Source organism: Rhyacophila brunnea, unplaced genomic scaffold, assembly GCF_057557595.1.
Source record: "Rhyacophila brunnea isolate RB1 unplaced genomic scaffold, BYU_Rbru_1.0 scaffold_14, whole genome shotgun sequence".
Taxonomy (NCBI): domain Eukaryota; kingdom Metazoa; phylum Arthropoda; class Insecta; order Trichoptera; family Rhyacophilidae; genus Rhyacophila; species Rhyacophila brunnea.
Genome location: NW_028232796.1, coordinates 23426438 through 23454400, shown reverse-complemented (window position 1 = coordinate 23454400; position 27963 = coordinate 23426438). Strand labels below are relative to the sequence as shown.

The 27963-nt window shown below is 31.5% G+C and overlaps 1 protein-coding gene across 1 annotated transcript; it reads left to right on the top strand.

Annotated features, from left to right (window-relative positions):
* On the top strand, nt 1-25684 carry LOC147075748 (circadian clock-controlled protein daywake-like). Its single transcript, XM_085942056.1, has 5 exons — nt 1-228; nt 10083-10314; nt 12368-12498; nt 18017-18169; nt 25361-25684. The coding sequence occupies exons 1-5, from the start codon at nt 153-155 to the stop codon at nt 25510-25512; spliced, it is 744 nt and encodes a 247-aa protein (XP_085798182.1). The 5' UTR covers nt 1-152; the 3' UTR covers nt 25513-25684.
* The last annotated feature ends 2279 nt before the right edge of the window (nt 25685-27963 follow it).

The following is a 27963-nucleotide window of genomic DNA, read 5'->3' as shown; positions in this document are numbered from 1 at the left end:
ATTTTCATTCGAACTCTAGACAAACACTGTTCAAAAATTCGATTACACTCTGATTATTATATGAACGATGTATAATAGCAGGTGATTTAACAATTTGTTTGGCAGTTTATTTAAGTGTGTGTATTTATTAACGTATTAATAATTTAATAGTCATGAAGAAAATTTTGTTTACATACTTCGTAACGCTCACTGCATTTTTCAATATATCTGCTGATACTCAAAAATTGCGTAAGTACTGCATTTATTCTGTTTAACAAATACTTTGTAATATTCTCCTCTTCTTTACAAATAAAATCTACATATACATAATTTGAAAACATCTCACGCATATACACACTAGAAAAAATCATTTTCAAGAAACAAAATAAAAAGAACTTTTGATATACCACGTTTTTAAATTTTCTGTTGAATCATATAAACTTGAATTGACTAGCTTAAACAATAAAAAAAGCTGTACTTGACATGTCATATTATTGATTTCCATAGTAACGCACGTATATATTAATAATTTAGTTGCTAGAACCCCAGAACCCTAGCAATCAATAATGGTGTCGAAATAACTTTTCATACAAAACAGAATTAACTGAAAATGAATCCAATTCTACATACAGATCGCTAATAAATGCATTGGCATCGTGTTCTGATATATTCTAAAAGTTTCAAATGTCTAGCTAGTCGGGAAGTTAGTTAAAAATCGATTGCAAGATTTGTACCGGACAAATAAGAATACGAGCTAAGAAAAACGTTGTAAAATACGACACCCTACGGGACTTGAACCTGTATTCTGGTGGATTCGGGCCAGTATGCTTTTGGAATCCTATTGAATCACGACAATTTTAACCATGAAATGCTTATCGAATTGTATTATAATGTTGACTATCGGTTTTAGTATATTAAATTAAGGTAGGTATCAATTAATGTATTTGTGCATGAGATGTTTTCAAATTGTGTATATTCAGTATACATAATCATTATATACATAAACATTCTTAAATCTTGTGTCTTGTTCGTTGAATGAAAGAAATAGTTTATTAAAATAAATATACAATTTAGGTGAATCCGAGAGCTCCAGATTCAATCCTCGGTGAGGTCTCAATATATTTATGTGATTTTCCTCAATGGCTGAGTGTTTTTTATTGTTTCACTTTGAGCCTCTTGACCTGTTGTTGTCTTATAAAGAATATTTATATGTATATATTATATTCATGGCCCCCACATCTTGAAGCGGGCCCCCAGGCCAGGATCTTGGGCAGGCCCCCCTACCTATCGCTATGGTTAAAGGCAGTCTGCGCTCTCCAGTATTGTTTTTCAAATGGTGATTGAGGTCAAATAAAATTCAGTGTAATTTAGCGATTTTTTAACACATCGAATTATGGAGTCGTTGAGTATTACTCGACACGTCCCAACAACCATATATTTTGAAATGGTAATATTCTTGAAGTAAACTAGCGCCTCAGGCGACTTTTTTTGCTATTAGAGCAAATTTAAGATGTGTATTTATCTCATTTATCTGGTCGACCCGTCACGCCCCCCCCCCTGAGACCGGGCCCCTAGGCTAGAGCCCTGTCAGCCCTCCCTCTTGTGGGGGCCATGATTATATTATACCATTAAACTATTAAACCTATCAGAACCAGTGGAAAAATACGTGTTAGGCATTTTTTTGGATAATTTACATTTTGTGTATAAGTAATTTAATTAATTATAAATACACATATCTACCTATTTAAAAATGTTAAAATTGAAAGTTAAAATGTTACATTTGATAGGTAAGCATACAAGTTAAAATAAAAGTTATAAAATGTGAATGTGTTAAAGGACCAAATTTAATTATTACTGTGCAGTCATGTTAATTATTTAATTTTAAGTTATTAAGTTTTCTCTAATGTATTGAAAAGATTTTTAACTAATTCATAGTTTTAATGTGATTATATTATATATTTTTATTTTTACCATGTCCGATCGTAATAAGATCATATGGGCCTCCACAGAGTGGAGGTTTGTATTGACAGATTTTGTTTTTACGAGAAATGGATGTCAGCCACTTGCTCAACCTATTAGGTCCATACTCTGACTCATATACAAATTGAAAAACAATATATTGTGTACTTGCCAGACCCAGGATTCGAACCTGGGACCCACGACGCAATAGGCCAACGCTGAAGCCACGCGGCCATCGTGGGTGTCATTTTATTAATTATCTTAAAAATCAAAAACATTATTATAAGAAAAAAATTAAATCTGTATAACATTAAATCATTTCTATATTTCGTGTCTTAGAAAATGAGCTATTCTGGCAAGAAAATCTCTCAAATTGCAAACGTTCTTTTCAGCTGCGTGCCTTTGGTAGGTGGGGTGGTTGCCACTTAATATCAAGACCTTTCATCCCATATCATTGTATTTACTCGTTAAAGAAACGCTTGATTATTTTCGTACACTTACCTAATTTACCCATTCACCATATTGAGTAGAGTGGCAACGGTCATGGATGTGGTTATGTAATATAATGCTAAGTTTACTGACAATTACCATATTTTCAACATTGAAACCAGATCTAGTAAAGTAGGTTTTGTCATGAGGATATCAAAATCAGTACACATTCACAGCCGTATTATTGAAAACGTCAGCATTATTTACAGTCCACATAAATCTGTCTATATAATATGATTAAGTTATTCCAAAAAACATTTCTTTGATAATTATGACAATGAAAATCAAAGAAAATTTCCCACATTTTTTTTCTTTAGATTATGCTGACAATAGAAGCCTTGTTCGGCGCAATATAAAATATCTTCTAAAACATTTTTTTGAAGTGATACGTCTTATTTTTGCGCGTTTGGGAAAACAGATCAGAGTGTATTTTTGGCGTGTGACGAAGTTGCGCGCGCCGATGCAACACATAATTTATTATTATGATTATATTCATTTCGGTCTCCAGGGTACATGTGCATGCGCATAGTGTCATTTAGTTAGTCGTTCAATACAACCAAATAAACAGCACGTGTTGTAAACATAACCAATATTGTGTAATAATTAATACATATGTTTATAAACAAATTTCTGGAGACTACACTGTTAGTTACTGAATACTTCTACACTGTTAATGTATATTCATAAAACTTTATTTGTTGTAGTGTTGAGTAAAATTATATATCAATAAATAAATAAATTTTGTGAATGTTCAGTTGGTAAATAATTCAAAAAATATATTAAAATTTGATTTTTTATTAATTCATCATGGGCACTTCTGAATCGATTATAACCGCTGTGTGGCAAAGATGAGTTTTGGTCTAATACAATAATTAAATTACAATTATCATGTGCTATATGAGACACCGATGAATCGCGTACATTTTCATCAACATAATCCACTGTAATATTAATAGACTCAGGTAATTGTTTTGTTACGCCAAAGAAGTATAACTTCTAACGCGCGTACATAATTTTTAGATATTCATAGTTTCATTTAGGTACATTCTTTGTCTATCATCAAATCACACACTGCATCGATTATAAGACGCACTCAATATTTTTAAATACTGATCATCGAAATTTAAAAAATGTGGTAGGTACCTATACGTCATATAATATTATATTATATTTACATTATGTATTTTTACTACGCGGATTAAACGTCGGCATATAGCCCTATAACATCGTGAGCCCTAGGTTCGAATCTTGGGTCTGAAAAGTACACATATTGTTTTTAAATTTGTGTTTGAGTCAGAGTATGGACCTAATATGTTGAGCAAGTGACTAACATCCATTTCTCGTAGAAACAAAATCTGTTTCCTGTTTTCGCCACTCTGTTGAGGCCCATAATATTAGGATCGGACATGGTATAAAAAATGAGAACTCTGCCATTCTTTGTAGTATTGACCCGTGTCTAACTATATTATAAATCGGGAGCCTCAGTTTTTTGTTCTTACAAGGTGGAGAAATAACCTGTCATTGGTGATGCCAATTGGGAGGGTTGAACAGAGTTATTCAACCAAATCGCTTCGGATATTGACATATTCCACCTACGTAAAATAGGGTCTACTTAGTGCATTCAGTGTACTTCCTTGAATCCATTTTATAATGTTTGTAATCTTTCTTTTTTAATGCTGCATCTATTTCTTTGTTTTTTTTTAATACTGTTATGATACTATTTTTTGTTTTTAAATGTCAAATTGTGAACGTCTTAAATTTGTAATTTGCAAAGATCACTGTAGGTAAAATAAAATATGTTTGAATTTGAATCACGTTCGATCCAGAGACTATCATAATATGGGTTCCACAGAGTGTAGGTTGTATTAACAGATTTTTTACGAGAAATGGATATTAGCTACCTGCTCAATCTATTAGGACCATACTCAGGCTCCAAACACATATTTATTTTTTAATGTGAATTTTCCAGATCCGAGACCCACAACATTATAAGCCGACACGTTACCGCTCGGCCATCGTGTACATTATATAATTAATGTAAAATATATACAAAAATTATTATCAAGTGCGAAATAAAATTTTAGAGATTCTGTGCTGGCTAGGAACCGAGGTACCTTAATATTATTCAAACCACAAAAACCTGTTGCCCATATTAAGAGCATACATAAATGAAACGGCAAATAATTTTCAACAGTAGGTGGAACGAAATTTCGCACTCGTCGCCAATCGGAGATCGACAGTCGAGGTGTGAGCACGTCAATTTGTTTTGTGATGGCGTCGGAGGAATATATTTTTAAATCGTCTAAAGATGACTAAAAAGCGTTCCTCGTGTACTTGAAAAAGAAAACATGTCAATGAATATACTATTATTATTACTAATATAACAATAAACATAACATTAAATGGACGCATGTTGAATTTTTATGACAAATTATATTTCGTTCGGCTCACGTCATTTGCACAATCCGCGCATCGCCTAGTCACGATCTTTTTAGATCATGCCTCAACTGAAGTATAAGCCTTAACGAAAATTTACACTTTTGGGTCCATGATAACAAGTTAATTTTAAATGTCATTATGGAAATGTTTAAGGCTTCTTCTATTTTTAGTTCAACTTCTTTGAGGTAAACAGTATTTAATTTATACAATGGACATTGTTTGACTTTGGAGGAGTTTTGGTTTTTCCCATTCGCCACTGAATGTGGAAAAGTACTTCGAATATTAGTTCCAATTGCAACGACATGCTTAACTGCACATTTATGTACTGAAATATGACTATATTCTAAAACATTAGAGCGAGAGGTTTAAAAGAATACTATTTTATGTAATAAAAATACTTTATGCAGTCATCAAATGTTTAAAATAAATATAACGGATAATAAGGCTTCAAAATTATATAAATAGATTATCTACAACGTTTAAGGTATGCCCAGGATCATGCTTTGAAAATAGAAAAAAAGCTCCATTTTGACCCACGCTGAGCACGTCCGCCCTTAACAGCACCTCTCTTGAGTGTGTTAACTTTGAAAGCGAGATAGACAGTTTAAACGGCTAACTTATTGTAACAATAATTATTATAATACATCAATACATAAATATGATAAACTACCCTTGACAGCCACTGATAGCAGCCTTGTGTATAGAATAGATGCGCTGATCTGAACAGCTGAAGCTTTGATTTTATTTCAATTAACAGTCAACTGTAGTGGTACATATTATTATTAAACATATAATTTATTTAAATATAATATTGTTCTGGGTGTTGAGTACTTATATTCAAAAAAAAATAACAGAAATTTTACATATATTATCACATTATAATATATAGTATAATACCCGTTTAATTATAATAATATAATTTAAAAAAAAATACTTTGCTATTGGTATGCAAGGTTATTGATTTTTTTTAATCATTTTTAATCTCAAGTGACCAGTTTTCTTCAGATGTCAATATGTATTTACTAGGTACTTATACTTTGTTTATATCTTCATACTAACGTACGGTTCTTACCAACACGTGTTAAAATTACATAATGCTCACATCTCATATAAGTCTAGTACTTAGCATTTAGGTACTTCATCGGATCAAGTAGGTATCTACACAAACCACCGATCAAAAAATCCAATTATCTAGATACATAAGTACTAATGTGACGTTGTCATAATAACACTTTGGTGTGGTCACAATGCCGAATCTTGATTCAATATAAATAAAATGGATTTCAAGTTACGGACATTTTTATAATTAACAAAAAAGATGTGACAAATTATTCATAGTATTTTTACTCTTAATTTATATTTATGTACCACTAAATTGAAATACCTATATTTAGTTATAGCAACATTAGGCTTTTTCATTTTAATAATACGGTAACACCTCCAATATACGTCGTATGCAGATAACTCTTATTTTTTTAAGAAAAATCTTTATTATTGCATTTATTTTCTTAAAATAAAACCTTCTAAATTACATAAAAGTATTATGGGAATTTCAAAGTTCTGAAAATAATTCTAAAAACTTATAAATTAATATTTAGCTTCCTAGCATTAATTTTTACATGAAAAATATATATATTATATTATATATAATAAAATGAAAAACATAATTATAATGTAATTGAGAAAATAATGTTTATTAATTTAATGTACAAAAATACACCTTACACAGTCAGGATTTTAATAATTGAGTACATAATATTAGTATCATGTGGTAGCTTTATGCAGATCGAAAATGGCATATTTTTAAAACCCATTTATATGACATGTTTGTATGACAGCAGCTTGATCGCTTTATGCAGATCGAAAATGTCATATTCTGAGTTTTGCAAAATCTTTAAAACGCATTTATATGATATTTTGTATGATAGCAGCTTGGCTGATTTGTGCAGAACGTAAAACAAACGTGTGAGATTATGGAAATAACAATAACACATTTTTTCAAAATTGTGACCTGGCTGCTTTTTATATAACTACGCTCAATTATAAATTCATTTCTTACAATTTGAGTAGAAAATATTACCTAAAGCTTTATCACCAAATCCCTGCAAATAACATCAAATGGGCCAATTACATAATCACTCAGATAGATATTTGTACACAAAAAATAAACCGCTCATATTGTTATGTGTCATCATTTTCATTCTCTACAACTATTTTTAGTAAAAGCATATTATTATTTTTATCGTGGGGGGGGGGGCTTAAATCAATCGGCACGTCGAGCCTCCACATCCCTAATCTCGCCACTTGCAAATAATCGATGATGAGGAGCCATCTACTACCTGTTATTTAGATGAATAACTTACATAGAGACTTACATACATATACGCATACGCACAAATAGGTATACATGAACAGCACTAGTTTACGCTTGGACTATGTGGTCGAAAAACGCAATAAAAATACAAAAGTGGTTCAGTCTACGCAAGCTTGCACGCATAACTATACAATAAACATAAATATTCAAATACTGCCATGTCCTTTTTACAGTCAAAATACATTGTGTAGCGATATTGTTATAATATATACAGTCATGTAAACTAACTATTGTGCAAACGATGCGTAAGTATTTATACCGCTCAGGAATGAAGCAGTATTACCGGTTGCACAACTTATAGGGTTTCCATGGAAATAAGCCGAACCGAATGGTTTATGACGGTCTCACCTTACGCCGAAACCGTTTATTGCCGTAATAAAACTTGTCGAGTGTTCACCCACTTAGCTTCGGATTTGTATATACGGGCGCCGCCGTGTTCCATTATGCTCTATGCAAATAACGGTGTTTGTACATGCGCGCCTATTTGAAACAAGTATTCCTTATATTAAAACAGAAAAATATTTTTCTCTATGGTCAGTTTTTGATGTCTATGGGCACTTAACTGTCAAATAAATGACAATTTCTCACATTTTGCCGCTAGATATCCCTAGTGGTCCATATATTTTGAACTCGCTATTACATTTACTTTCATATTATTTCTTTTATTTTTAGATTAATACTACATTATGGCCGGATAATCCGAATGCCGAATAAACGTTATTGAATAAATAATCATTACAATATAAACAAATGAAAGTAAATGGTTATCGTGATAGTATACCTACCTACCATATAATTATTATGCATAAATCGATTCCAGCATAATCATGTGAATTGAGTTGTTCAAAATATTATATTACTTGTATTTATTTGATTTCATGAATCTGCGTCTGATGTGTATTTACTAACGAGACTCTTAAATTTGAAAGCGTCGCCTCTTTTACGAAATTTGCGGCATTGTAGATTAGCTTTATCTACGAAAGCAAAGTTTACTACCTATAAATAAAGCATTCATGATTGAATAAAATAAGCACCAATTATAGAATCAATTGTAAAATAGATAGTACCATTAGACAATAATCAAAATAATACACTGAATCATAATGAAATACGGAAGAAAACAAGAACCTATGACAATTATCAACAAACGCGGGCTGTCAGTTGCGATCTGTCAAAAATGGACTCTGCCGAATTTAGCAATCGGTTTCGCTAAACTTATGGTAGAAGGGCATTAGGTGTTCGGGTTCGGCGAGATGCTTATGTACTAAATTTGGATGAACGCAATTATACGGGCGTATTATATATCTGGCGTAAAATCGCATTCGAAAATTTTGGATGAACACCCTACTAAGCGCAAACCTACTACAACGAAGTATATTAAAAGTCGACCGGTGGTGTCGAGTACCGTATGCAATTTAACTATACACGCTTTGCCGCTAGAGGCGCTAGTAACTCTCCATTTGACTGACATATTATTAAACGTCAAAAATTTGTACGTAGTGAGCAGGCTGTTATTCTATTTTTTCTATCTTTTACACAACTATTACCGCTGAAAGTATTAGTTTGTGTTTAAATTCTCACTTAAATATTTATTGTGATTTTGTAATACAGAAACACACATGTTTGTTTGCAAAATACAACGGAAATTCCGTGTTATAATATTGTTATATTGGAGACGTAACTGATTAATTGGCTACGTACTTCAACAATTCACAAACGGTTCGTTTTGGCATGTTTACTTTCTATCTTACTCTAACGCATGGATATAAGGTATAAGCATGCTGAATGCTTTCTCACTCGCACGAATGCATTTCGTTCGAAGCTTTATACACACAATATCTCCTGTACAACTAAAAATTTTACGTGCTTCATTAATGCTTCATTAAAGCGGTGTTTTTTACTGCTTCATTCAAGAATTGGCCTGAGCAGTTACGTGTGTAGTTGGCCTATACTAGTTTTTTTGGTCCCTCCTGTAAAATGTTAATTTTGTCACATCTGCAGGGATATTCTAAAAACTTGGCGAGCACCAATTTTTCCAGTAAAACTTACATATATAACTAAGACAGATAATACGACATATCGATGGTTTAGTCAATAATGCAAAGGTATTGTATGTCCAGTTTTGTATGTTTTGAGAAAATCGAATTTTAACATTTTGAGATGCATGAGAAGTGTATATAATTATTATTATGTGTGTGTGGCGGGCTCTCGTGGTGCAGTGTGTAAGGCGCTAGACTTCCATCCGGGACCTCTGGGCTCGATCCCGGTGAGGACACCATATTGTATGTGGTTTTCTCAAATCCTGGGTGTTTGTGATTGTTCAAAATTACTAACAAACCACGTTGTACGAAAAAGCAAGGACATGGTTATTAATAATAAATTACAAAAATAAAATAGGTTTCCGTTATTTTTATTGCACCAAAATAAAATGGATATCACTCGGATAAATTCCATAAATAAGGCAGTTATATTCTACAATAATTGTAAGCATAGTTAACACGTCATACTTAATTCTAATGGGATGCATTTCAAATCAAGTCAGACGTGTGAACTGTGTTACTCAATGACATTTGAGAGCTCGCTGTTAACGCGCTCATCGGCGGCCGTGTTAAAAACATCACGCCTGATAGTTTACATCCCGGGATAATGAACTGCCTGAATACCTCATATCATATTTATCACTTTTTTATTGATTTTGGAGTGATATGTTAGAATAGCCGTGCAGAGATTTAAACAGCTCGACGTCGAAATGTCAAAAAAGTGATCATAGCTGACTAACTAACTATACATTATGTATTTATATTTTGTATTGACATATGTATGTTGTGATATTTGTTTTTAGCGTCATTCATAAAAGAAAAATGCAGCTTGTCCGATCCATCTTTGAAGACGTGTCTGACTGCAGCAGCCCAGAATGCCATCCAGTTCTTGACTGGAGGAATCCCCGAATTGGATGTTCCATCTATCGATCCCTTGCATACAAACGACATAAGCGTTGAGCAACAGTCTATTAAGTTCACATTTAAAAAGGCATACATCACTGGACTTAAAAACTGCAAAATAAACGAACTCAGGTAATATAATTGTATGAATTTTTCGTATTAGATGATGCGTAATGCCTTTAGTAGAGCTATTCCAACGTTTCCGTTATTTTTCTTAATCCAGGTCGATTATTTATACAAGTCGGTTGCTAGTTAACACCTTTCGCGGTGCATGCGCCATGCCATTGACATTCGTATTACCTATTATATATTCCTTTGCGGTTTGTTTAACCTTTAACCTAAAAAATAACTGCAATAATTATGTATGTGTTATATCTCGGTTCGTAAGTATTGTTGTTGTTGTATTATCATATTATCAACTATGGCGTTTATAATATAATTATATTCTACATTGTACAAAATGTACATCGCCTTTATAATTTGTTGAAAATATTTCGCGTAATCAACGACATTTTATTTGACAGCTTACGGGCTAACGTAATTTGAGACCTACAATATCTCTAACTTACCTTGCCGGGTACGAGTTAAAAATCGTTACGTTTGGTAGTTTATATCCCGAGATAATTAACTCTTGGAATATGACATAGCATATTTCCCACTTTTTTTTCAATTTCGAGATAAATTTAAATTATAAAAAACCTAAATAAAATTTGCATTTGTTGAACACATAAATGTATTATTATTATATTATGTTTATTTTTTACAATGTATTTTAATAATTATTTCTCTTGCATTTTATAGTACAATTTTTTATTAATCCTAAGTTTGAATCTGTTTTATTTATCAAATAAATGGTTGTGACATAACTGGCTGTAGATGACAGATTGATAAAATGAAAGGTGGTGGAATAATCCTACAGTGTTCTATCATAGTCACGATCATTGGCTATGAGGAACACAACGACGAAAGAGCAAGCCATAATGCTACGTCTGAAAATAAATCATTACTATTCTATACTTGTACTACTATCTGTCTATCTTTCCGTTACAGTTTGTTCGGTGATTAGGTACTCAAATTATGCTGAACCAATATTGATAAAACTTGCAAATCTTATAAACATAATTTTTGGTAGGTACCAACTTTTCCAAGTAGTACCAAGAGTTCTCAAAACATCTTGTTATCCTAATAAGATTCAAACTTCTTGAAAATAAAGCTATGAAGTCAAATAGCAGCGGCGGAGTGGTGGAGTGATGTAAGCGGATAAGGTCATGCACGTACATCCAACCATTTTCGAATAACGCACCTTTGACAACTTTGACAAGAGTTAATAAAGTGATCAGGCAGCAGCTGTAATGCGAAAATAGTACTAAATAAATGAAAGCTCCAGCGGTAATGCAGTTTACTGCTTTTTCATTTGTTTTTAAAAAAATAGTTATGTCTTAGTAAGTTAGTTATCACTTTTTATTATTTTCATTTGTTTTGAAACAAATGAGTCAGTTTTTCACTTGTTCCTTTTGATTCCATTGTTTTTTTTAGAATTATTAATAACCATGTCCTTGCTTTTTCGTACAAGGTGGTTTTGTTAGTAATTTTGAACAATCAACACCCAGGCTTAGAGAAAAACACATAAATATTGTGTCCTCACCGGGAATCGAAACCAGAACTCTCGGGCGGTAGGCCAGCGCCTTACCCACGGCACCACGAGAGCCGACTTGATTCCATTGTTAAACATGAATAATTAATAATTACAAGATAAAAAGAACTTTTTATATACTTAACACGTTTTTAAATTTTCTGTTAAATCATATAAACTTGACAATTCTATGTATTAATAAATACTTTTTTTGTACTTGATAGAAATACTGAATAAATATGAAATACTGAAATGTCATTTTGACATTTCATATTGATTTACATAGTAACGCACGTATATTAATAATTTTGTTGCTAGGACCCCTTAAGCAACCAATAACAGTGTATTACTTTTTACGATTTTTTTCCGAAATAACTTTCCATACAAAACAGAATTAACTGAAATTGAATTATATTCTACTTAAAGACGGCTAAAAGTATTAAAAGAATGCATTGTCATCGTGTTCTAATATATTCGAAAAGTTTCAAATGTCTAGCCAATCTGCAAATAGTTAATAGTGAAATGCTAAATGATCAGATATTTTCTTTTCAGAATCGACCCATTGAGAAAGAAAATATTTTTTGATTACACTATAAACGGATCGCTTTATGGGTTATATGCAGTCGGTGGACGGCTCTTATTTATACCAATAACTGGAGGAGGGGACTCCAAAATAGATTTCGGTAAGAAAATCATTTTTTTTACCACGTGTGTTTATAATAATGCAATATGTTAGTAACAGTAACGACCCTAGGCAATGAGAGGCACGACAGCAGAGAACCTAGCGGAAAAATACGAAGCTTGCAATCTGAGATTTTCTTTTGATAATTTACAATTTCAACTGTATTAATTAATAAATATGTATCTGAAAACATTAAAAATATTTTTTTTTTAATTCAGAGATAAACTTACAATTGTAAAAAAAATGTAATAAAATGTGAATTTGTTGCAGGGTCACATCTTACTATTACATTAAATTTTATGGTCATATTTATTATTAAAATTTAGTTTATTCAATTTTCAATTTTTCGTCGTGTAGATTTTTGACTAATTCGTTTTAATATTTTTTATATTTATTTTAAAAAACATCGATTTTTATAAAAATATAAATGTGTATAACTTGAAATCCTTTTTATTTATATTAAACCGTGCTTCAATATTGGGACCATACCTAAAATAAAATTCGAACACGATGAAAAATTGAAAACTCAATAAACTAAATTTTAATAATAATTAATATGACTATAAAATATAATATATTAATAAGATGTGACCCTGCAACGAATTCACATTTTATTACATTTTTTTTACAATTATTGTAAGTTTATCTTTGAATTTAAAAAAAATAAAATCTTTTTAATATTTTCAGATACATATTTATTAATTAATACAGTTGAAATTGTAAAAAGCTTCGTATTTTTCCGCTAGGTTCTCTGCTGGCATGCTTCTCCCCCTTAAGTGCCGTACCATTATATATTAGTTGATTTAACATTTTATGAAAACTCGTTAGGTATGTAGGTGATACCAGTGGCAAAAGTGCATCTAGGGTGTTAAGATCCAACATAAATAGGGCACACTAAACCTTTTCATTCAAACGTATTTCTTTCATTGAACTAAGACTACAATGTGTATATTATATTATTATACGAGTATATATTATAGTGCTTGTTAGTTTTTAAAATTCAATTAAACACTGCCTAATCCAAGTCATAGTAGATAATTAATTGTAGAAAAATATGCGTTTTTCTATAAAATATAAAACTATGCCGTAAAACCATACATTTTTAACAATTTTGGTTTGGGTAGGCAGAGATTAATGAATTTAAAAAAAAAACAACTTACTTATTAACTAAACTTTAAACTAACACCATAAATCTTAGTATTCTTAATTCGACGAAAATATATAAGTATGACTAAAAAAGTATACACTATTTTTATTGGACCGCCCATAACATATTAACTATTATTGTTTGGCTTAGGCAGAGTTTATTTGAATTTTATAAACTAACCAGCACCATCTGAAAATTGTATTCTTAGTTCAATGAAAACAAAAATAAATATGACTGACAAAGTTTAGTGTGCACGATTTATGTCGAATTTTAACAGCCTATGCAACTTGCAAAAGCACTTGTTACCTATTTTCGACTATCTTAGGGCTAAGACAAAAAATGTAAACGTCGTCTGCTATGTGTATCTTAGCTCTTAAATGGTTTAAACAGACAAATATACGGAATTTAAATTAAATGGCATATATTATACTATGTACTGAAAATTAGAGCATTTCCACAAAACCTACTAACTATCAAAGAGTGGTAGTTTTAGGCACGTGGCGGTATTTGACGCTAACAGGTTTGGAGGCACCCTTGCAAAAATTTTGCCTGTGCGATTAACCACCATTACGATATTATGTACAATACAAAAATAAAAATACATTGTCAGGATTTTTTATGTTTCGATTATTTTTTTAAACTAAGATGTCCATTTTTTAATGAAGCGACCGCATCGTCGGCTTCATGGTAAACCACCACTGCTTTCAAAAGTTGTAATATTTATATTAGTTCCTTCATTTGCCGCCGTTGATAGTGTACCGCCTCTATGCAACGCGCGACCCGCCTATCCCCACGGGACCGTCACTGCATAGTAATTGTTTTATTTTTTCCTTTATTCTTACTGCATACTGTGGCGCATTTTTGCGACATTTCAAACTAATTCGATACAACCATAACACCTATGTAAATTATCCGGTATTACCCTGTTTCAATAATATCTAGAATACTGTTTTTCCATAATTATTGTTCTACTTTTTCGACGTAATTCGGATATTTGAAAAAATAATACATTATATCTAGTTTGACTAGTTTTGAAGATTTCCTACACTCATTGCACATTTTATGGTTTCAATATTTTTATCTTATCATTATTTATTTTATAATAGCTAATTTATTTGAATAAACTATCCTATCCTCTACTACTCCTTATGTCAGCAAATATAGTGTTGTGTGGAACTTGCTATTTGGTATTGAAAATTACAATAATTAATGTCGTGGAAATTATAACATTTTTTTTAGTATTAAAATATTATAAAAGTAGAATATTATAATCCTACAACTAATTTGGAAATATATTAATAAAATTTAGCTTGCCCACTCCACAAGCAACAACAGATGTGATCTATGTTCTGCAAAAAAATGAATTAATATCAATTTATTATAAATTCATACGTAGTAGTTCAGTAGAACCTCGATAATCTTGACTGTTATGGGATAAGATAGCCCGGATAACGATTAATCCAGAATTATGAAAAAGTCAATTCTTTCTGATGATATTATATACTTTTTATTTTTAAATCATATAATTTTCAGATAATCGAAGTTTTACTGTATGAAGGTGTCACGTTGTATACAATTATGCAAGTGGCTAGAGTGTCTAAATTTTGCAAAAATCATTTTTATATGGTGTTTATATGGTCTATCGTTTGGCCTCGCATCAGTTGAAGTACGGCCTTATGGTGGAGAGAGTCCAAAAGAAATTTTTGAGACTCCTTTACTTTCGGCTGTATGGATATTATCCGTGGCTCTATCCGACTGATTTTCTCTTAGGGATGCTTACATACTGTAGCTTAAAATTTAGAAGGGATCTTTATTTAGCTACATATTTTTTCAGACTTATACGCGGCGTAAATGTGAACTCTGCCATTCTTGGTGGTTTTGGCTTGTGTGCCTCTGATATTACCTTAGGAATCGAGTCGAGCATCCGTTGTTTGTTCTCCCGCGGTGCAGAACTAACCTACCATTAGTAATGCCAATTGGGAGGGCAATAACCATATTTAATGAAATCGCTTCGGATATTGACATATTCCACTAACGTGAGGGTGAATTTAGGTGGACGTTGTTTTATAAGTTTTTAAGATCGGGTCTATCAAGATCACTTTGTGTGCTTCCATCTACTTTTATTTTGTTATTTTATTTTATTTCTTTTCTTATTTTATTTCTTATTGTATTATTAACTCATACTTCTCTGTATTTTATTTTTTTTTAATTATTAACACTTATTTTATTTCATGTCGTGAACGCTTTGAATTTATAATATGTTCATTATTGTACAATATATAAATTTGATTTGATTTGAATTTGAATTTAAACAATATCCCATTGTTAAGGAAACATACTATAGTATATTATATTACTATATATAATTATATTTAGATTTAATGAAAAATTTTCATCTTGTATCCAAATAATCAATACTATATTAATGTTAAATATTTCGTCTTTCCAGTGGTACACTCAAATAAATAGAACTATTATTACGTATTGATGAGGATAGGGAGGTAGGTGGGAAGGGTTTATGATGGATAGGAAGGGAATTAGATGGGAAGTATGTAGGCAGGTGCGCCTGGGTATGGAGCGTGGAGATGGGATAGGAACGCGGCAGAACATGAGACTTGGGGAATGCAGGGTCGTGGGTGGTTTGACAATACCTCTAAAACCTCAGTTACCTGTCCGGTTACTTCACTCATTCGTATGTCTGTAATAATTAAAGACATAAAAAATACAATTATAAATATCTCGGATTTGAGCGCCACTCTATGAAATGCATAGAGACAATAGTGATGTATAATTAATATATAAAATTTACTAGCGGGCGACAGTGTATAAAGGTGTAAATTCATCAAATCAATTACGAGCGTCTAACGTAGTATAATATTCAGACAATTTAGAGTACAAATAAAATGCTAGTTCGGTGGACCGTAACGTGATGAAATAATATAACAAATACCACATAACAAATATGCTCTCAGCCCATCGCCGTCCTCCAACGTGTCGGGACCATGGGCTTCCTTCGATCTCCTGGCCTCAGGGGGATGTCCTTCGGTTGGCCATAATCAACGTCTCCAAAACGTCAGGAAATCAAGGCCATGGGCCCGGTCTTCTTTGCACGAAAGCTCGGAACTGAGCAAGACGTCTGCTTCGTTCGAACGATCAAAACTGAGAGACTTGAATCCCGCCTCGCCTTCATGTTAAAAAGCCGCTATGCGTCCTTTGAGCGCCGGAAATAGTTTACGAGCTCTCTTGAAACTAACGTATTGCGCATGCGTACTCAGGTTGTCCTTTGCCATTTTGTTGCCATATGAATAAAGTGTGTCATGTGCAATGACATTATTATGGACAACGCATCTGGAAAAAAAATGACACTCACTTTTTTTTCGGGTCTGCCGAATGGCATAATCTGTTCTAACGTCATTACAATAAAGGTGATATTGCTATAAATTCTTGATGCTTCTTGTCGGGTCTGCCGAATGGTTCGGTTCGAACGGGTTCGCTCAAACGAACATTGATACTAGAAACACTGTTCTAACGCCATTACAATAAAGGTGATATTGCTATAAATTCCCGATGCGTGATATTGCATAATGGATATTGCGTGACGTCTACCTATGCACGTGCGAACGTTACGTTTGAATTTACTTGCTAGCTATTGTACTGAGTGCGTCGTCCATTAATAATGTCATTGGTCATGTGTAAATAACATGATCCTATCTACTTCAATATATTTAGAAAATAGTAAATAAATTATTTCAAGAAATTAAACTATGCTACCTATATTAGAAAAGATTATAAGAGTAAGCACAAAGGCTGAAATTCATTGGAGTTCGAGTCCCACGACTATATATTTAAAAATATGTTTTCTATTGGTATATTTATAAGGTGTATATTGTATAATGTTTTATAATAATCCCATAAATAATTACAAGATAAAAAAAACTTTTTATATACTTACAACGTTTTTAAATTCTGTTGAACCATATAAAAATGACTTGACTAGCTTAAACGATCAAAAAAATTTGTACTTGACATGTCATATTGATTTCCATAGTAACGCACGTATATATTATTAATTTAGTTGCTAGGACCCCAGACCCCTAGCAACCAATAATGATGTCGAAATAATTTTTCATACAAAACAGAATTAACTGAAAATGAATTCAATTCTATTAAAAAAAAATGCATTGGCATCGTGTACTGATATATTCTAAAAGTTTCAAATGTCTAGCTAGTCGGGAAGTTAGTTAAAAATCGATTGCAAGATTTGTACCGGACAAATAAGAATACGAGCTAAGAAAAACCTTGTAAAATAGGAACATTTTCGAGTAGCAATTTATGATATGTGTATTTATTTACAACGTCTTTCTTTTTTCAGAGAATCTAAACTACCAATTCAAGATGGACTACGATACATATAAAGGGAGTGATGGAAATGAATATTGGAAAATTTTGAAACATAAAGTCAAGTATACATTAACTAAAGCGCATTTTGCATTTTCTCACCTTTTCAATGACAATAAACGACTTGGTAAGTATTCAGCATGAGAATAATAAAATTTATAGTTATTTTATAGCTGAATTAATTATGTAGGTACTATGGTGCGATTTAACCCAGCTACTAGCTTAACCCTCCCGTTACTGTAATGCCACCTTAGGTCACCCAGCCCATTAAACTGCAAATATGTCAGTTAATATGCACTTCGTCATTTTCATATTTCAGTTCAATCATCAATATGACATCTAATTAAAATGTGTTTATTTTCGAAATCGATAACATTATCAAGTAAATACATACAATTAGAGTTAGGTTTCGGGAATTTCCCGACGGGAATCCTCAAGAAATTTTCGAGATTTTCAATCCCGAATCTCGAGAATTGAAATTTTTAATATTTTGGGAAATCCCGGATCTCGAGAAACTTTTCTCGGAATTCGGAATTTCTTTATTATCAAATATTAATTGAAAAAAAAACGATTTTCTATATGAAAAAAGTGGACAGAAAACACAAAACGTTCAAAGACTAATCGGGGCATTTTACACAATTAAGCCAACGATGACTCAAAATGAGCGCAATTTTATGTCTCAAAAGCGTACGCGATTGTCAGACGCGGCGATTGACGGTCTTTGTTTTTTGAAATCCCATTTTCATAAGTAATATTTAGAATTATTTTTGTTTTCCCAATTCTATTTTGTTTTTCTTCTTACATAAATAAAAAAAATCATTTTTTTGGAATTTGTCTGTTTTTACACAGATTTTAGGATTTTTACAGGTTTTTTTAAATTTCTCGACATCTCGAGAATTCTCGAGAATTCTTTTCTGGAAATCCCGAATCTCGAGAATTCAAAATTGCATCATTTCGGGAAATCCCGAATCTCGAAATTGAGATTTTCTCGGGAAATGCCCAACTCTACATACAATTGATAGATATACGTCAGATTTCATTTTCTTGTCGTAAATTATAAATTCACAACAGCATCACATTCCAATACAAACAAAAGAGATAGATCTAAAGGTACTTATGCGCGGCAAAGAAAGTCATACTTACTTAATTACATATGAGAAAATGATAATATGAAAATAAGCAGCGCGATCAAGTATTATGACCGCCCTTCTTGAAGGCTATAATAATGTATAGAAATACTCATATGATTATAATATAATTGAATTTTGAAGCCTTTTGATTATTTTATAGATTAATAATTGGGCATTTTCGCCAAAGTTTGTACATGTTTGAAATTTGGGTAATATTATTTTTTCACTCAAATTAACCATTTTTATATAGCTAGCAGATTCCTTGTTCTATTACTGAATTGGTGATAGCAATTTTTCAGCAAAATATTGATTAATACAATATTTATATCATTTTTATTATGAAATTGGGCATAATAAGTTTCCGTTCCGTGACTACGAAACTTAGCTTTTAAAACATGAATGAAACACTTTTTATCACTTAAAAGAGCTCTATTAGATTAAAAAAACCATACACTTCAAAATAAAACTACAAATAGTCAAAAAATATTATTGAATTTTAATTCTTGGGCACATTTCGTTCCCCTCCGTTACCCTATGTCTATAATGGCAGAGCATTTTTCCTTTAGTATTTGAAAAAACCAATCAATGTTCGTTCTGCTATTTTTTTAAAGACAATAATCACTTTTACTAAATTTTATTGGAAAAATAAATAAGTTTCGTTATTTAATAATCAAATGAAAAATAGTTAACGTTCAACTTTTTTGGGGACATTTTCGGAATGGAACGAAATGGTAACGGAGTGTAATTTGTAAAGCTTAAGTTACATGTTACCATAAAAACAAATTTTTGTTTTATGAAATTTATTTGAATTTTTTGATAGACAGATAAATATTCAACGTGCGTCAAAATAACAAAACAAATCAAACTTAATCACTAAAATAGATATATTTTATAATAAATTTCACAATACTTGTAAAATAAGGTAGGTAATAATTTTGACACACTATACATTACCATAACTTTATTTGGCATTTATATTATTTGTAACTCAGATAAAAAATATTTTTAAGCAAATTAACAATATATGAAAAAAAAATCAGCAAGGGATTCAGACGCGAGTTCCTAGCGCGGCACGGAGTATATAACTTTTACGAAAATAATTATAGTCAAACTCGGTTATTACGATCTCGGACATAGCGAGATCTCGGATGTAATAACGAAACATTTGTTGACAATTGGTTTATGATTTTCGCCATACATTTAATTTTTTCACTGTTATAACGAGCAACTTATCGGATATACCGAGCTAAAATACTGTTAATGTGTCGACCGTTTTAAAACATTTCGACCCTAAGCAATAAAATCCGATTGGACAGGATGCCGCCGGGGTCGGATTACGTTTATGACACTAGTAAAGTGTCTAAGTACCTACCTTATTGGTGTTTCACCGACAATAATAAAAAAGTATCCACGCATATGGTTGAAAAATCCAAGGTTTGTGAAGTCCGTAGGTACCTACCAGCGTTAATTACAATAAACAACTTCTTTTGTAGTTTATGAATGCCATGCTCGTTTCGGGGATTTTTACGATGGTTTCCAAATTTTTTATTTTCGACTTTTTGTGTAATGTGACATGCTCATTTAAAAATACCTATTCTCTGATATAACGAGTAACGCTTATAACAAGCAAATTCAGTCGGTCCCATCTTCCTCGTAATAACCAAGTTCGACTGTATGTTGTCTTGAAATTTAATTGTATTCATCAACATAAAATGTAGCTATACAGGTTGATTGTAATCAAGACGTACTTTTCTGACATTTCGTGAATACCTACAGTTCTAGGTATTAAATCTAATCGAGTACACATTTCTGTTAAACGTGACAAAAAAATACTTTTTCATACATTTTTATAAATTTCTATGCCTAAAATGTATGGAGAAGTTTTAAAATTTTGGTGGCGTATAACAGAAAGAGTATGACAGAGCCAGTGCCTGTCTCGCAATTATTTCAGTCTGGTGTTTTTTCTTTTCCTTCTGTTGTTTTTTTTTATCTCCATACTTTTATGTGCGCTATTTTTGCGTATTCAGATATATCACATACTTTTTTAATCTTTATTATATTATTATATTATAGTCAGGTTATTTTCTATATTTTTTAATGAAAATATTTTTGTTTTTCATACGAACAGACAAAATAAAATTTTTATAATCTATGAAGAACTAAACACACACTGTAAACCCAACTTTATGCATGCCATTTCGTTACTTTTACATTCCACATATACGTTACCACCAATATAGTTTCGGAATGGAAGTAACGGATTCTGTTTCAGAAGTGTTTGAAGCCAAAATTTAGCTTAGTTTTATTGTTAAACCTGCGATATGTTTTATTATATCTGTAGTATGAAAGATAAGCTCAATATGTGTAGTATGTGAAATAGAAATATGTGTTTTCTTACCTTATAAATCGTGGTAACAGTAGTGGAACTTCTTAAATGACCAACCCAGAAAGCAACCTGTTCCGATAGCGATACCGACACACACCAACAATTTAAAGTGTACATGGCGATCAGTGTTATACAAAAATGTTGCTACATTAAAAAAAAACATATTTATAGTGAAAATTTTTCGCCTTCATGCTAAAATCGTGGTAACGGAATGTGGAGTTCCACTTTTTCAAATATCCTGGGACACACTTTAAACGTGATTTTTTTTCAATATTGGTACAAATTTACGAAAAAACTATATATTTTCCAAAAATATATAATGTAAGCTGTTGAAAACACTACGAATTTAATTTTACACACTCAAAATTAATGACGAAATTAGACTTTGTTTATTTGAATTTATGGGTGGGACATGGTAAAAACGCACTACCTTTCGATCTAAATAATCAATTAAAAATATATACAGGTCAGATAGTTGTATTTAACTGATTGAATAGAGTAAATTAATAAATTTGCATGTTAAAAGTACATAACTTTCCAACATTTTATAATATAATAACTATGAAAAAATCAATCAAAGTCATGGGACATGCCAAAAACGCAATGTACAAACTTTGGCGAAAATGCCCAATTACAAGATAAAAGAACTTTTTATATGCAACGTTTTTAAATTTTCTGTTGAATCATATAAACTTGACTTGACTAGCTTAAACGATCAAAAATATTTGTACTTGATAGAAATACAGAAATAGAATACTGAAATGTCATTTTGACATTTCATATTGATTTCCATAGTAACGCACGTATATATTAATAATTTAGTTGCTAGGACCACCCACTTAGCAACCAATAATAGTATTTTACTTTTTACGGATTTCTTCCGAAATAACTTTTCATACAAAACAGAATTAACTGAAAATGAATTCAATTCTACTTAAAGATGGCTAAAAAATGCATTGGCATCGTGTTCTGATATATTCTAAAAGTTTCAAATGTCTAGCTAGTCGGTAAATTAGTTAAAAATCGATTGCAAGATTTGTACTGGATAAACAACCACCGGACAAACAAAAATACGAGCTAATACAAACGTGGTAAAATAGCAAATAATGATGATGAATTTATTATATTTATCCATGTTGTCAAAATAGGCATTTTCCTTTTACATACTGTAATGTTGTCAATCTCGTACGGTAACCAAAGGTGACATCACCGAAATGGATAATTATTTTTAGCTTCGTAAAGGGAAGGTCAAAAGAAAAAAACTCATAATGTAAAAGAAAAACTAATTTAAAAAAATATATTTTAACTTCTCTTATTCGGCATTCTGTATATTTCGCACGTTACATCGCTTTACAACATCAATCTAGTTTATACTATACATTTAAATATATGACGCTGCATTAAAAACAATAAGTATATACCTAGTGAATAAAATAATAATAAAATGTATATTTTATTGCAATTTATACAACTGCAAGTTATGAGTACCTACATAAAAATCATGAATTGTAATTATGAGGACATAAAGTATAGATGTAATAAAATAAATTGAGGAAAACACAAATGTTTAATTAAATTATTGTTTATTCAATAATTATTATTGAGAATATACAAGATACTGGGCTACACATTAGTTATATTATGTGTAATTAGTTATGTGCAATATTTAATTTGGAACAAGCTCAGATATACGCTTCATAATTTTGTATTTTTTTGCACTTTGCCATACTGATACGCATCATCGCATACGTCATCCTAGAGCCGGAGTGCAAAGTTATGAAGTGGCAACTCTAAAAACTATTAGAAACAATCATAGAAAACTGTTTGTACCTTATTGAACTTGAACCTTCGTATTCCGGTGGAAAAACTTTTTTTACTTTTTTTACAAAACGTGTGTTTAATAAATAAATTTATATGAGATCTTCTGTAATATTAATTCAAATTAAAAATCTCTTAACAAGTTAGTGGAAGTACACTTAAATTATGATTTGTAAAGATAAACACCGCCCTAGGAATTGTTGCCAATATTAACAGAATTTGAAATAATGCCGTTCGTTTATAATATTATACAGATGAATACAAGGATTTCAAGTAGGTAATACACATTTATATTAATTTCATAAAAATCGATATTTTTCAATATAGATATTAAAAACATTAAAAATATGAATTTGTAAAAAATCATGTCAATCATGACTAGGGCTTAATAAAAAAAAGTAAATTTTCAAAAAAAAAAGTCTCAAATTGAAGGGTTTGACTTGGCGGAGTGGAGTATTCACCTTAAACTTTTCAATACATTGGACGCTAATAAGACAAGCCAAGTCATTCAAGAATCCAACTGTTTTACGTACACTCTATGTGTCGTTAGTACGGAGTATTCTTGAGTATGGCTCCATTATCTGGAGTCTTTATGAGGTTTCCTATAAGAATGTTTTAGAGCGTGTTCAGAAAAAAAATCTTCGTCACCTTTATTTAAAAGTTTATAATTATTTTCCTTTTGACACCTTCTTAATCGAGTATTTTCCGACTAACTTTCTTCAAGGCATGCTCGCCTTTCATTCTCTTGAAGCTCGTAGGTCACTTCTGCTCTTAAAGCATTTTTCCCTGCTCTCACGTGGTATCGTTTTCAATCCCGATATTCAAGAAAATTTGAATTTTTACGCACCCGTCAATTACGTGCATGGTCGCAGCCATGACCTATTTTGGATGAAAGCTGTTTCCTCATGTCAGGCTCACCAGGTACCAATAGCGAGGGCTGTGCGTCTGGTCAATGCACTACCTAGAGATCTAGATATTTTTGGCGATCCATTATATATTCTGTTTTTTAAATTTTATTTTATTGTTTAATTTTTATTTTTTGAATTATTGTTGTTTTCTTTTATTTTATTTCTTTTGTATAAAAACTATTTTTGCCTTCTTTTTTTCTCCACCTTGTTTTTTCTCTAACTGATTACTTGTAATTTTTGTTCTAAATGTCATGTTCTGAACGTCCTGAATGAATAATTTGTTATGTACTCAACGTGTCTTTTTCAAATAAATAAATAAATAATTAGCATGCTTTTTAAATGTGGTAATTATCTATTCAGCAGTCAATGTGCTTCAAAATCAAAAGTCTCTTCTATGCATAAGAGAAAACTAAATTTTAATAATGAACACGTCAATGATGAAGCGTATTGCAGCTGAAACCAGTTTGTTAAGGTGAATACTCCGCCCAACGGAGGCACATTAACGGAAAAAAGCGTGCAATTTGAAACATTTTTTGATAATTTACAAAATATTTCAATTAATAAATACGTAAGTATCTACCCAAAAACATTTCAAAATAAAAGTCAAAGAGAAACTGACGATTTAAAAAAATAACGTTATAAAATGTGAATTCGTTAAATAATCCCATATTATTATTGCATGTTATTTTATGGTCATGTTTATTATTAAATTTTACAAGAATTCTTCTGACCGTTATTTATCGTGCAAGAGGTTCAGAAATCTTCTAATAATAAATGCACTATACATAAATACATTTTGTAATATAATAGGTGAACTTAATTATCTATCAGGAACTTACCTATCTGTCGTATTTTATTTGGCAAAATCACTACCTATTCACTTGTCTGATGACATTTTGTTAAATTACGTTTAGCCGGTTGACCTATTTGACAGTTGATTACAAATTTACGTTTCGTTGCTATGAAATAAATCGAATTTGGAACGTGGAACTTCGAGAGAGCATTTTGTTTTTCGTCGATTGTATTAAAAATAAAAATACTAGGGAAAACTAATAATAACATTGTTTTTTTTCCAGCTGATGCCACATTAAATGTATTGAATGACAATTGGGAGATCATCGTCAATGATTTGTCACCACCCATGATGAAAGAAGTCTCAAAGAGTGTAGTGAACGTGATAAAAAAAATCTTTGAAGCAATTCCTATAAATGAATTATTTACACCATAAACTTAACAATATTTGGTATACTTAGTTATTTTGGTAGTTCGTGATAATAATTTTAAATAATATGAATAAATACAAATACATACCTACTTGCAAGCAAACATAATTAATAATAATTATTATTATTTCTCTTCCCATCTCCATGTTAGAAAAGATAATAAAACATGATATTATTATGTTTCGGTAATTGTGCTGCAGAGGTGGACACGAGCTTTTATATATATATATTTTTTTTACAAAAACAGTATATTCCATGTAGACAATTATATATTTTCTGTCGGCGCATCGGCTTTTCTATCCAATAAACGTTAATTGAAAATTTGAAATTTTCATACATTTCGATACCCCATTATCACAAACTAAGATTATATGAGGTAATATTAGGTTGGGGTAGGTTAGATTATGTTGGGTTAGGTTTGGTTTGGTCTGAAAAGAAAGTTGTAAAATCTCATGTCCACCTCTGCGGCACATTTACCTATGTTTCAATTGAAATATGCCTGAAAATCCTAATTCAATCCTTTTTCGTTGAATCTACAATCCGCTGTGGATCCTGGTCGTCTCCAGAAGAAGTTTGTCATAAAAAATGTAGTAATAGATGTTTACCATTTTCACAGTAGAACGACCATCTTTGAAGCTGTAGATTGCGGGTTCGATCTCGCAGCTTGACAAAAAAGCATTTTTTTTTCAATGCGTATTTGATCCAGTACCTACTGGGACTTAATAAGTTGGGTGAATTACACGCACCAAAAATCTATTAAAACGTCGTAGGTATATAAAAAAAAATCGAAACTGCTCAGGATCGGCTACGTGCATGGGGAATGCCGGAGGATATAATAGCAATGCGGGCTATGTACGCGACCCCCCGAGGATTAGAGAAAACCTCGACGGCCGAAATTGAAATGGCTGGACTGCGCCACACGAAATTTAAGAATAATTCTCCATTAAAGCAACTGCTGGAGTGTCGGCGCTGAATCATCCAGGATGGAGGAAGTTTTTGTAGGAGACCGTACCATAAATCATGATGATATCAACCTAAAATATATGCAATGTAATATAAGCAATTGTGTACCTACTAGGAAAATAAAAAATAATAAATTGTGGCTTATCCAACCAACTCTGTGGGCCGTATGTATGAGATTCCCAAATTCTTTATAAGCTATTTAACCGATTTTCCATCGAATAGCTAATAACACTCTTTGTGACGTAAGCGATCTGACGTCACGCGCCATTAAAAATGGCTGCCTCAGCTGTCACTTTCAAATGTCATTTTAATTTTGCATTCATTGCAAAAACATTTGGTTTAGGCCCTTATTCGTTTTGTAGATTCTGTAAAACATTTGCGAACTTTAAAAACAGTTCCTAGTCGTGCTGTTTACAAAATACGTATAATTTTGATCCCTAGTCTTATAATCTAGATAGTAGGTAACTGATAAAATGCCTCGCTTATTTCGCTTGCAATATTTCTCATGGAGACATAAGATGGACTTACGTAAGATTACGATAAAATATCTCCGCTAAACCACCGCAAAAATATGTATCTACTGCTGTATCTGGCATTAAAATATACAATTGTAAGCATTCTGCGTTCTTCAAAATATTACGGTACCACCTACCTACCTAGTTAATTATTGTAAGATAACTGTAATAAACAAGGCACAACTCTCAAATACACTGGAAACATCAATAGTATCATACGGTGATTGGTATAAATGATAATATTATACAGAGATCATTACATATTATTGTCTTAAATCATTTGCATTTTCTGTCATTTATTCTTATTCTCTTTTGACATCTCAATAATTGAAGTGAAGTTAGTCATAATAATATTCAGTATTGCCACCAAATGTATTCAGTGTTGCCACCAAATGGAAAAGTTTACTGGCAATACAACCTTTCGTACAGTAGAATAATTATAAAATACATGTGATAAAATAGCTGATAAATTATTTAAAGTACATAATAATTATTCATGTATAATTATTAAATTTATATGGTACCGTTCGCACACTTTCAGACACATTTACAATTTCAAAATTTTGAATTATTTATCGGGAAATGAAATTTTATAATACGAACACCATGACCAGTGTTGCCAACCGTACTATAATTATAGTATTTGTACTATAATTTTGGTCCGCGTACTATGTACGATATAAAATAGGTATAGTACGGCCAAAATACTATGATTTTGAAAATCGTACTATAATTTTATATAAAAGTACTATAATTCTGCATTTGCCATTTCGCATGGGAAAATTTTCATTTTCAAGAGATGACAACGCGTACTATATTTTATCCCCAAATACTATAATTTTGGAGGCTCTGTACTATAATTCCACTTTCAAAATATGGCAACACTGACACAACACATTCGTGACGTCACTTAACAGCTAATTACGTGTTTACTCATGCATACAAACGTGCAGTATATAGCCTATAAGGTTTTTGGGA

What these genes read in the sequence shown, in the direction of transcription:
- LOC147075748 (XM_085942056.1), top strand. Translation starts at nt 153, where the DNA reads ATGAAGAAAATTTTGTTTACATACTTCGTAACGCTCACTGCATTTTTC. An exon ending in TGCTGATACTCAAAAATTGC is followed by an intron (nt 229 to 10,082) that starts GTAAGTACTGCA and finishes ATTTGTTTTTAG; the next exon opens with CGTCATTCATAAAAGAAAAA. An exon ending in CAATGACAATAAACGACTTG is followed by an intron (nt 18,170 to 25,360) that starts GTAAGTATTCAG and finishes TTTTTTTTCCAG; the next exon opens with CTGATGCCACATTAAATGTA.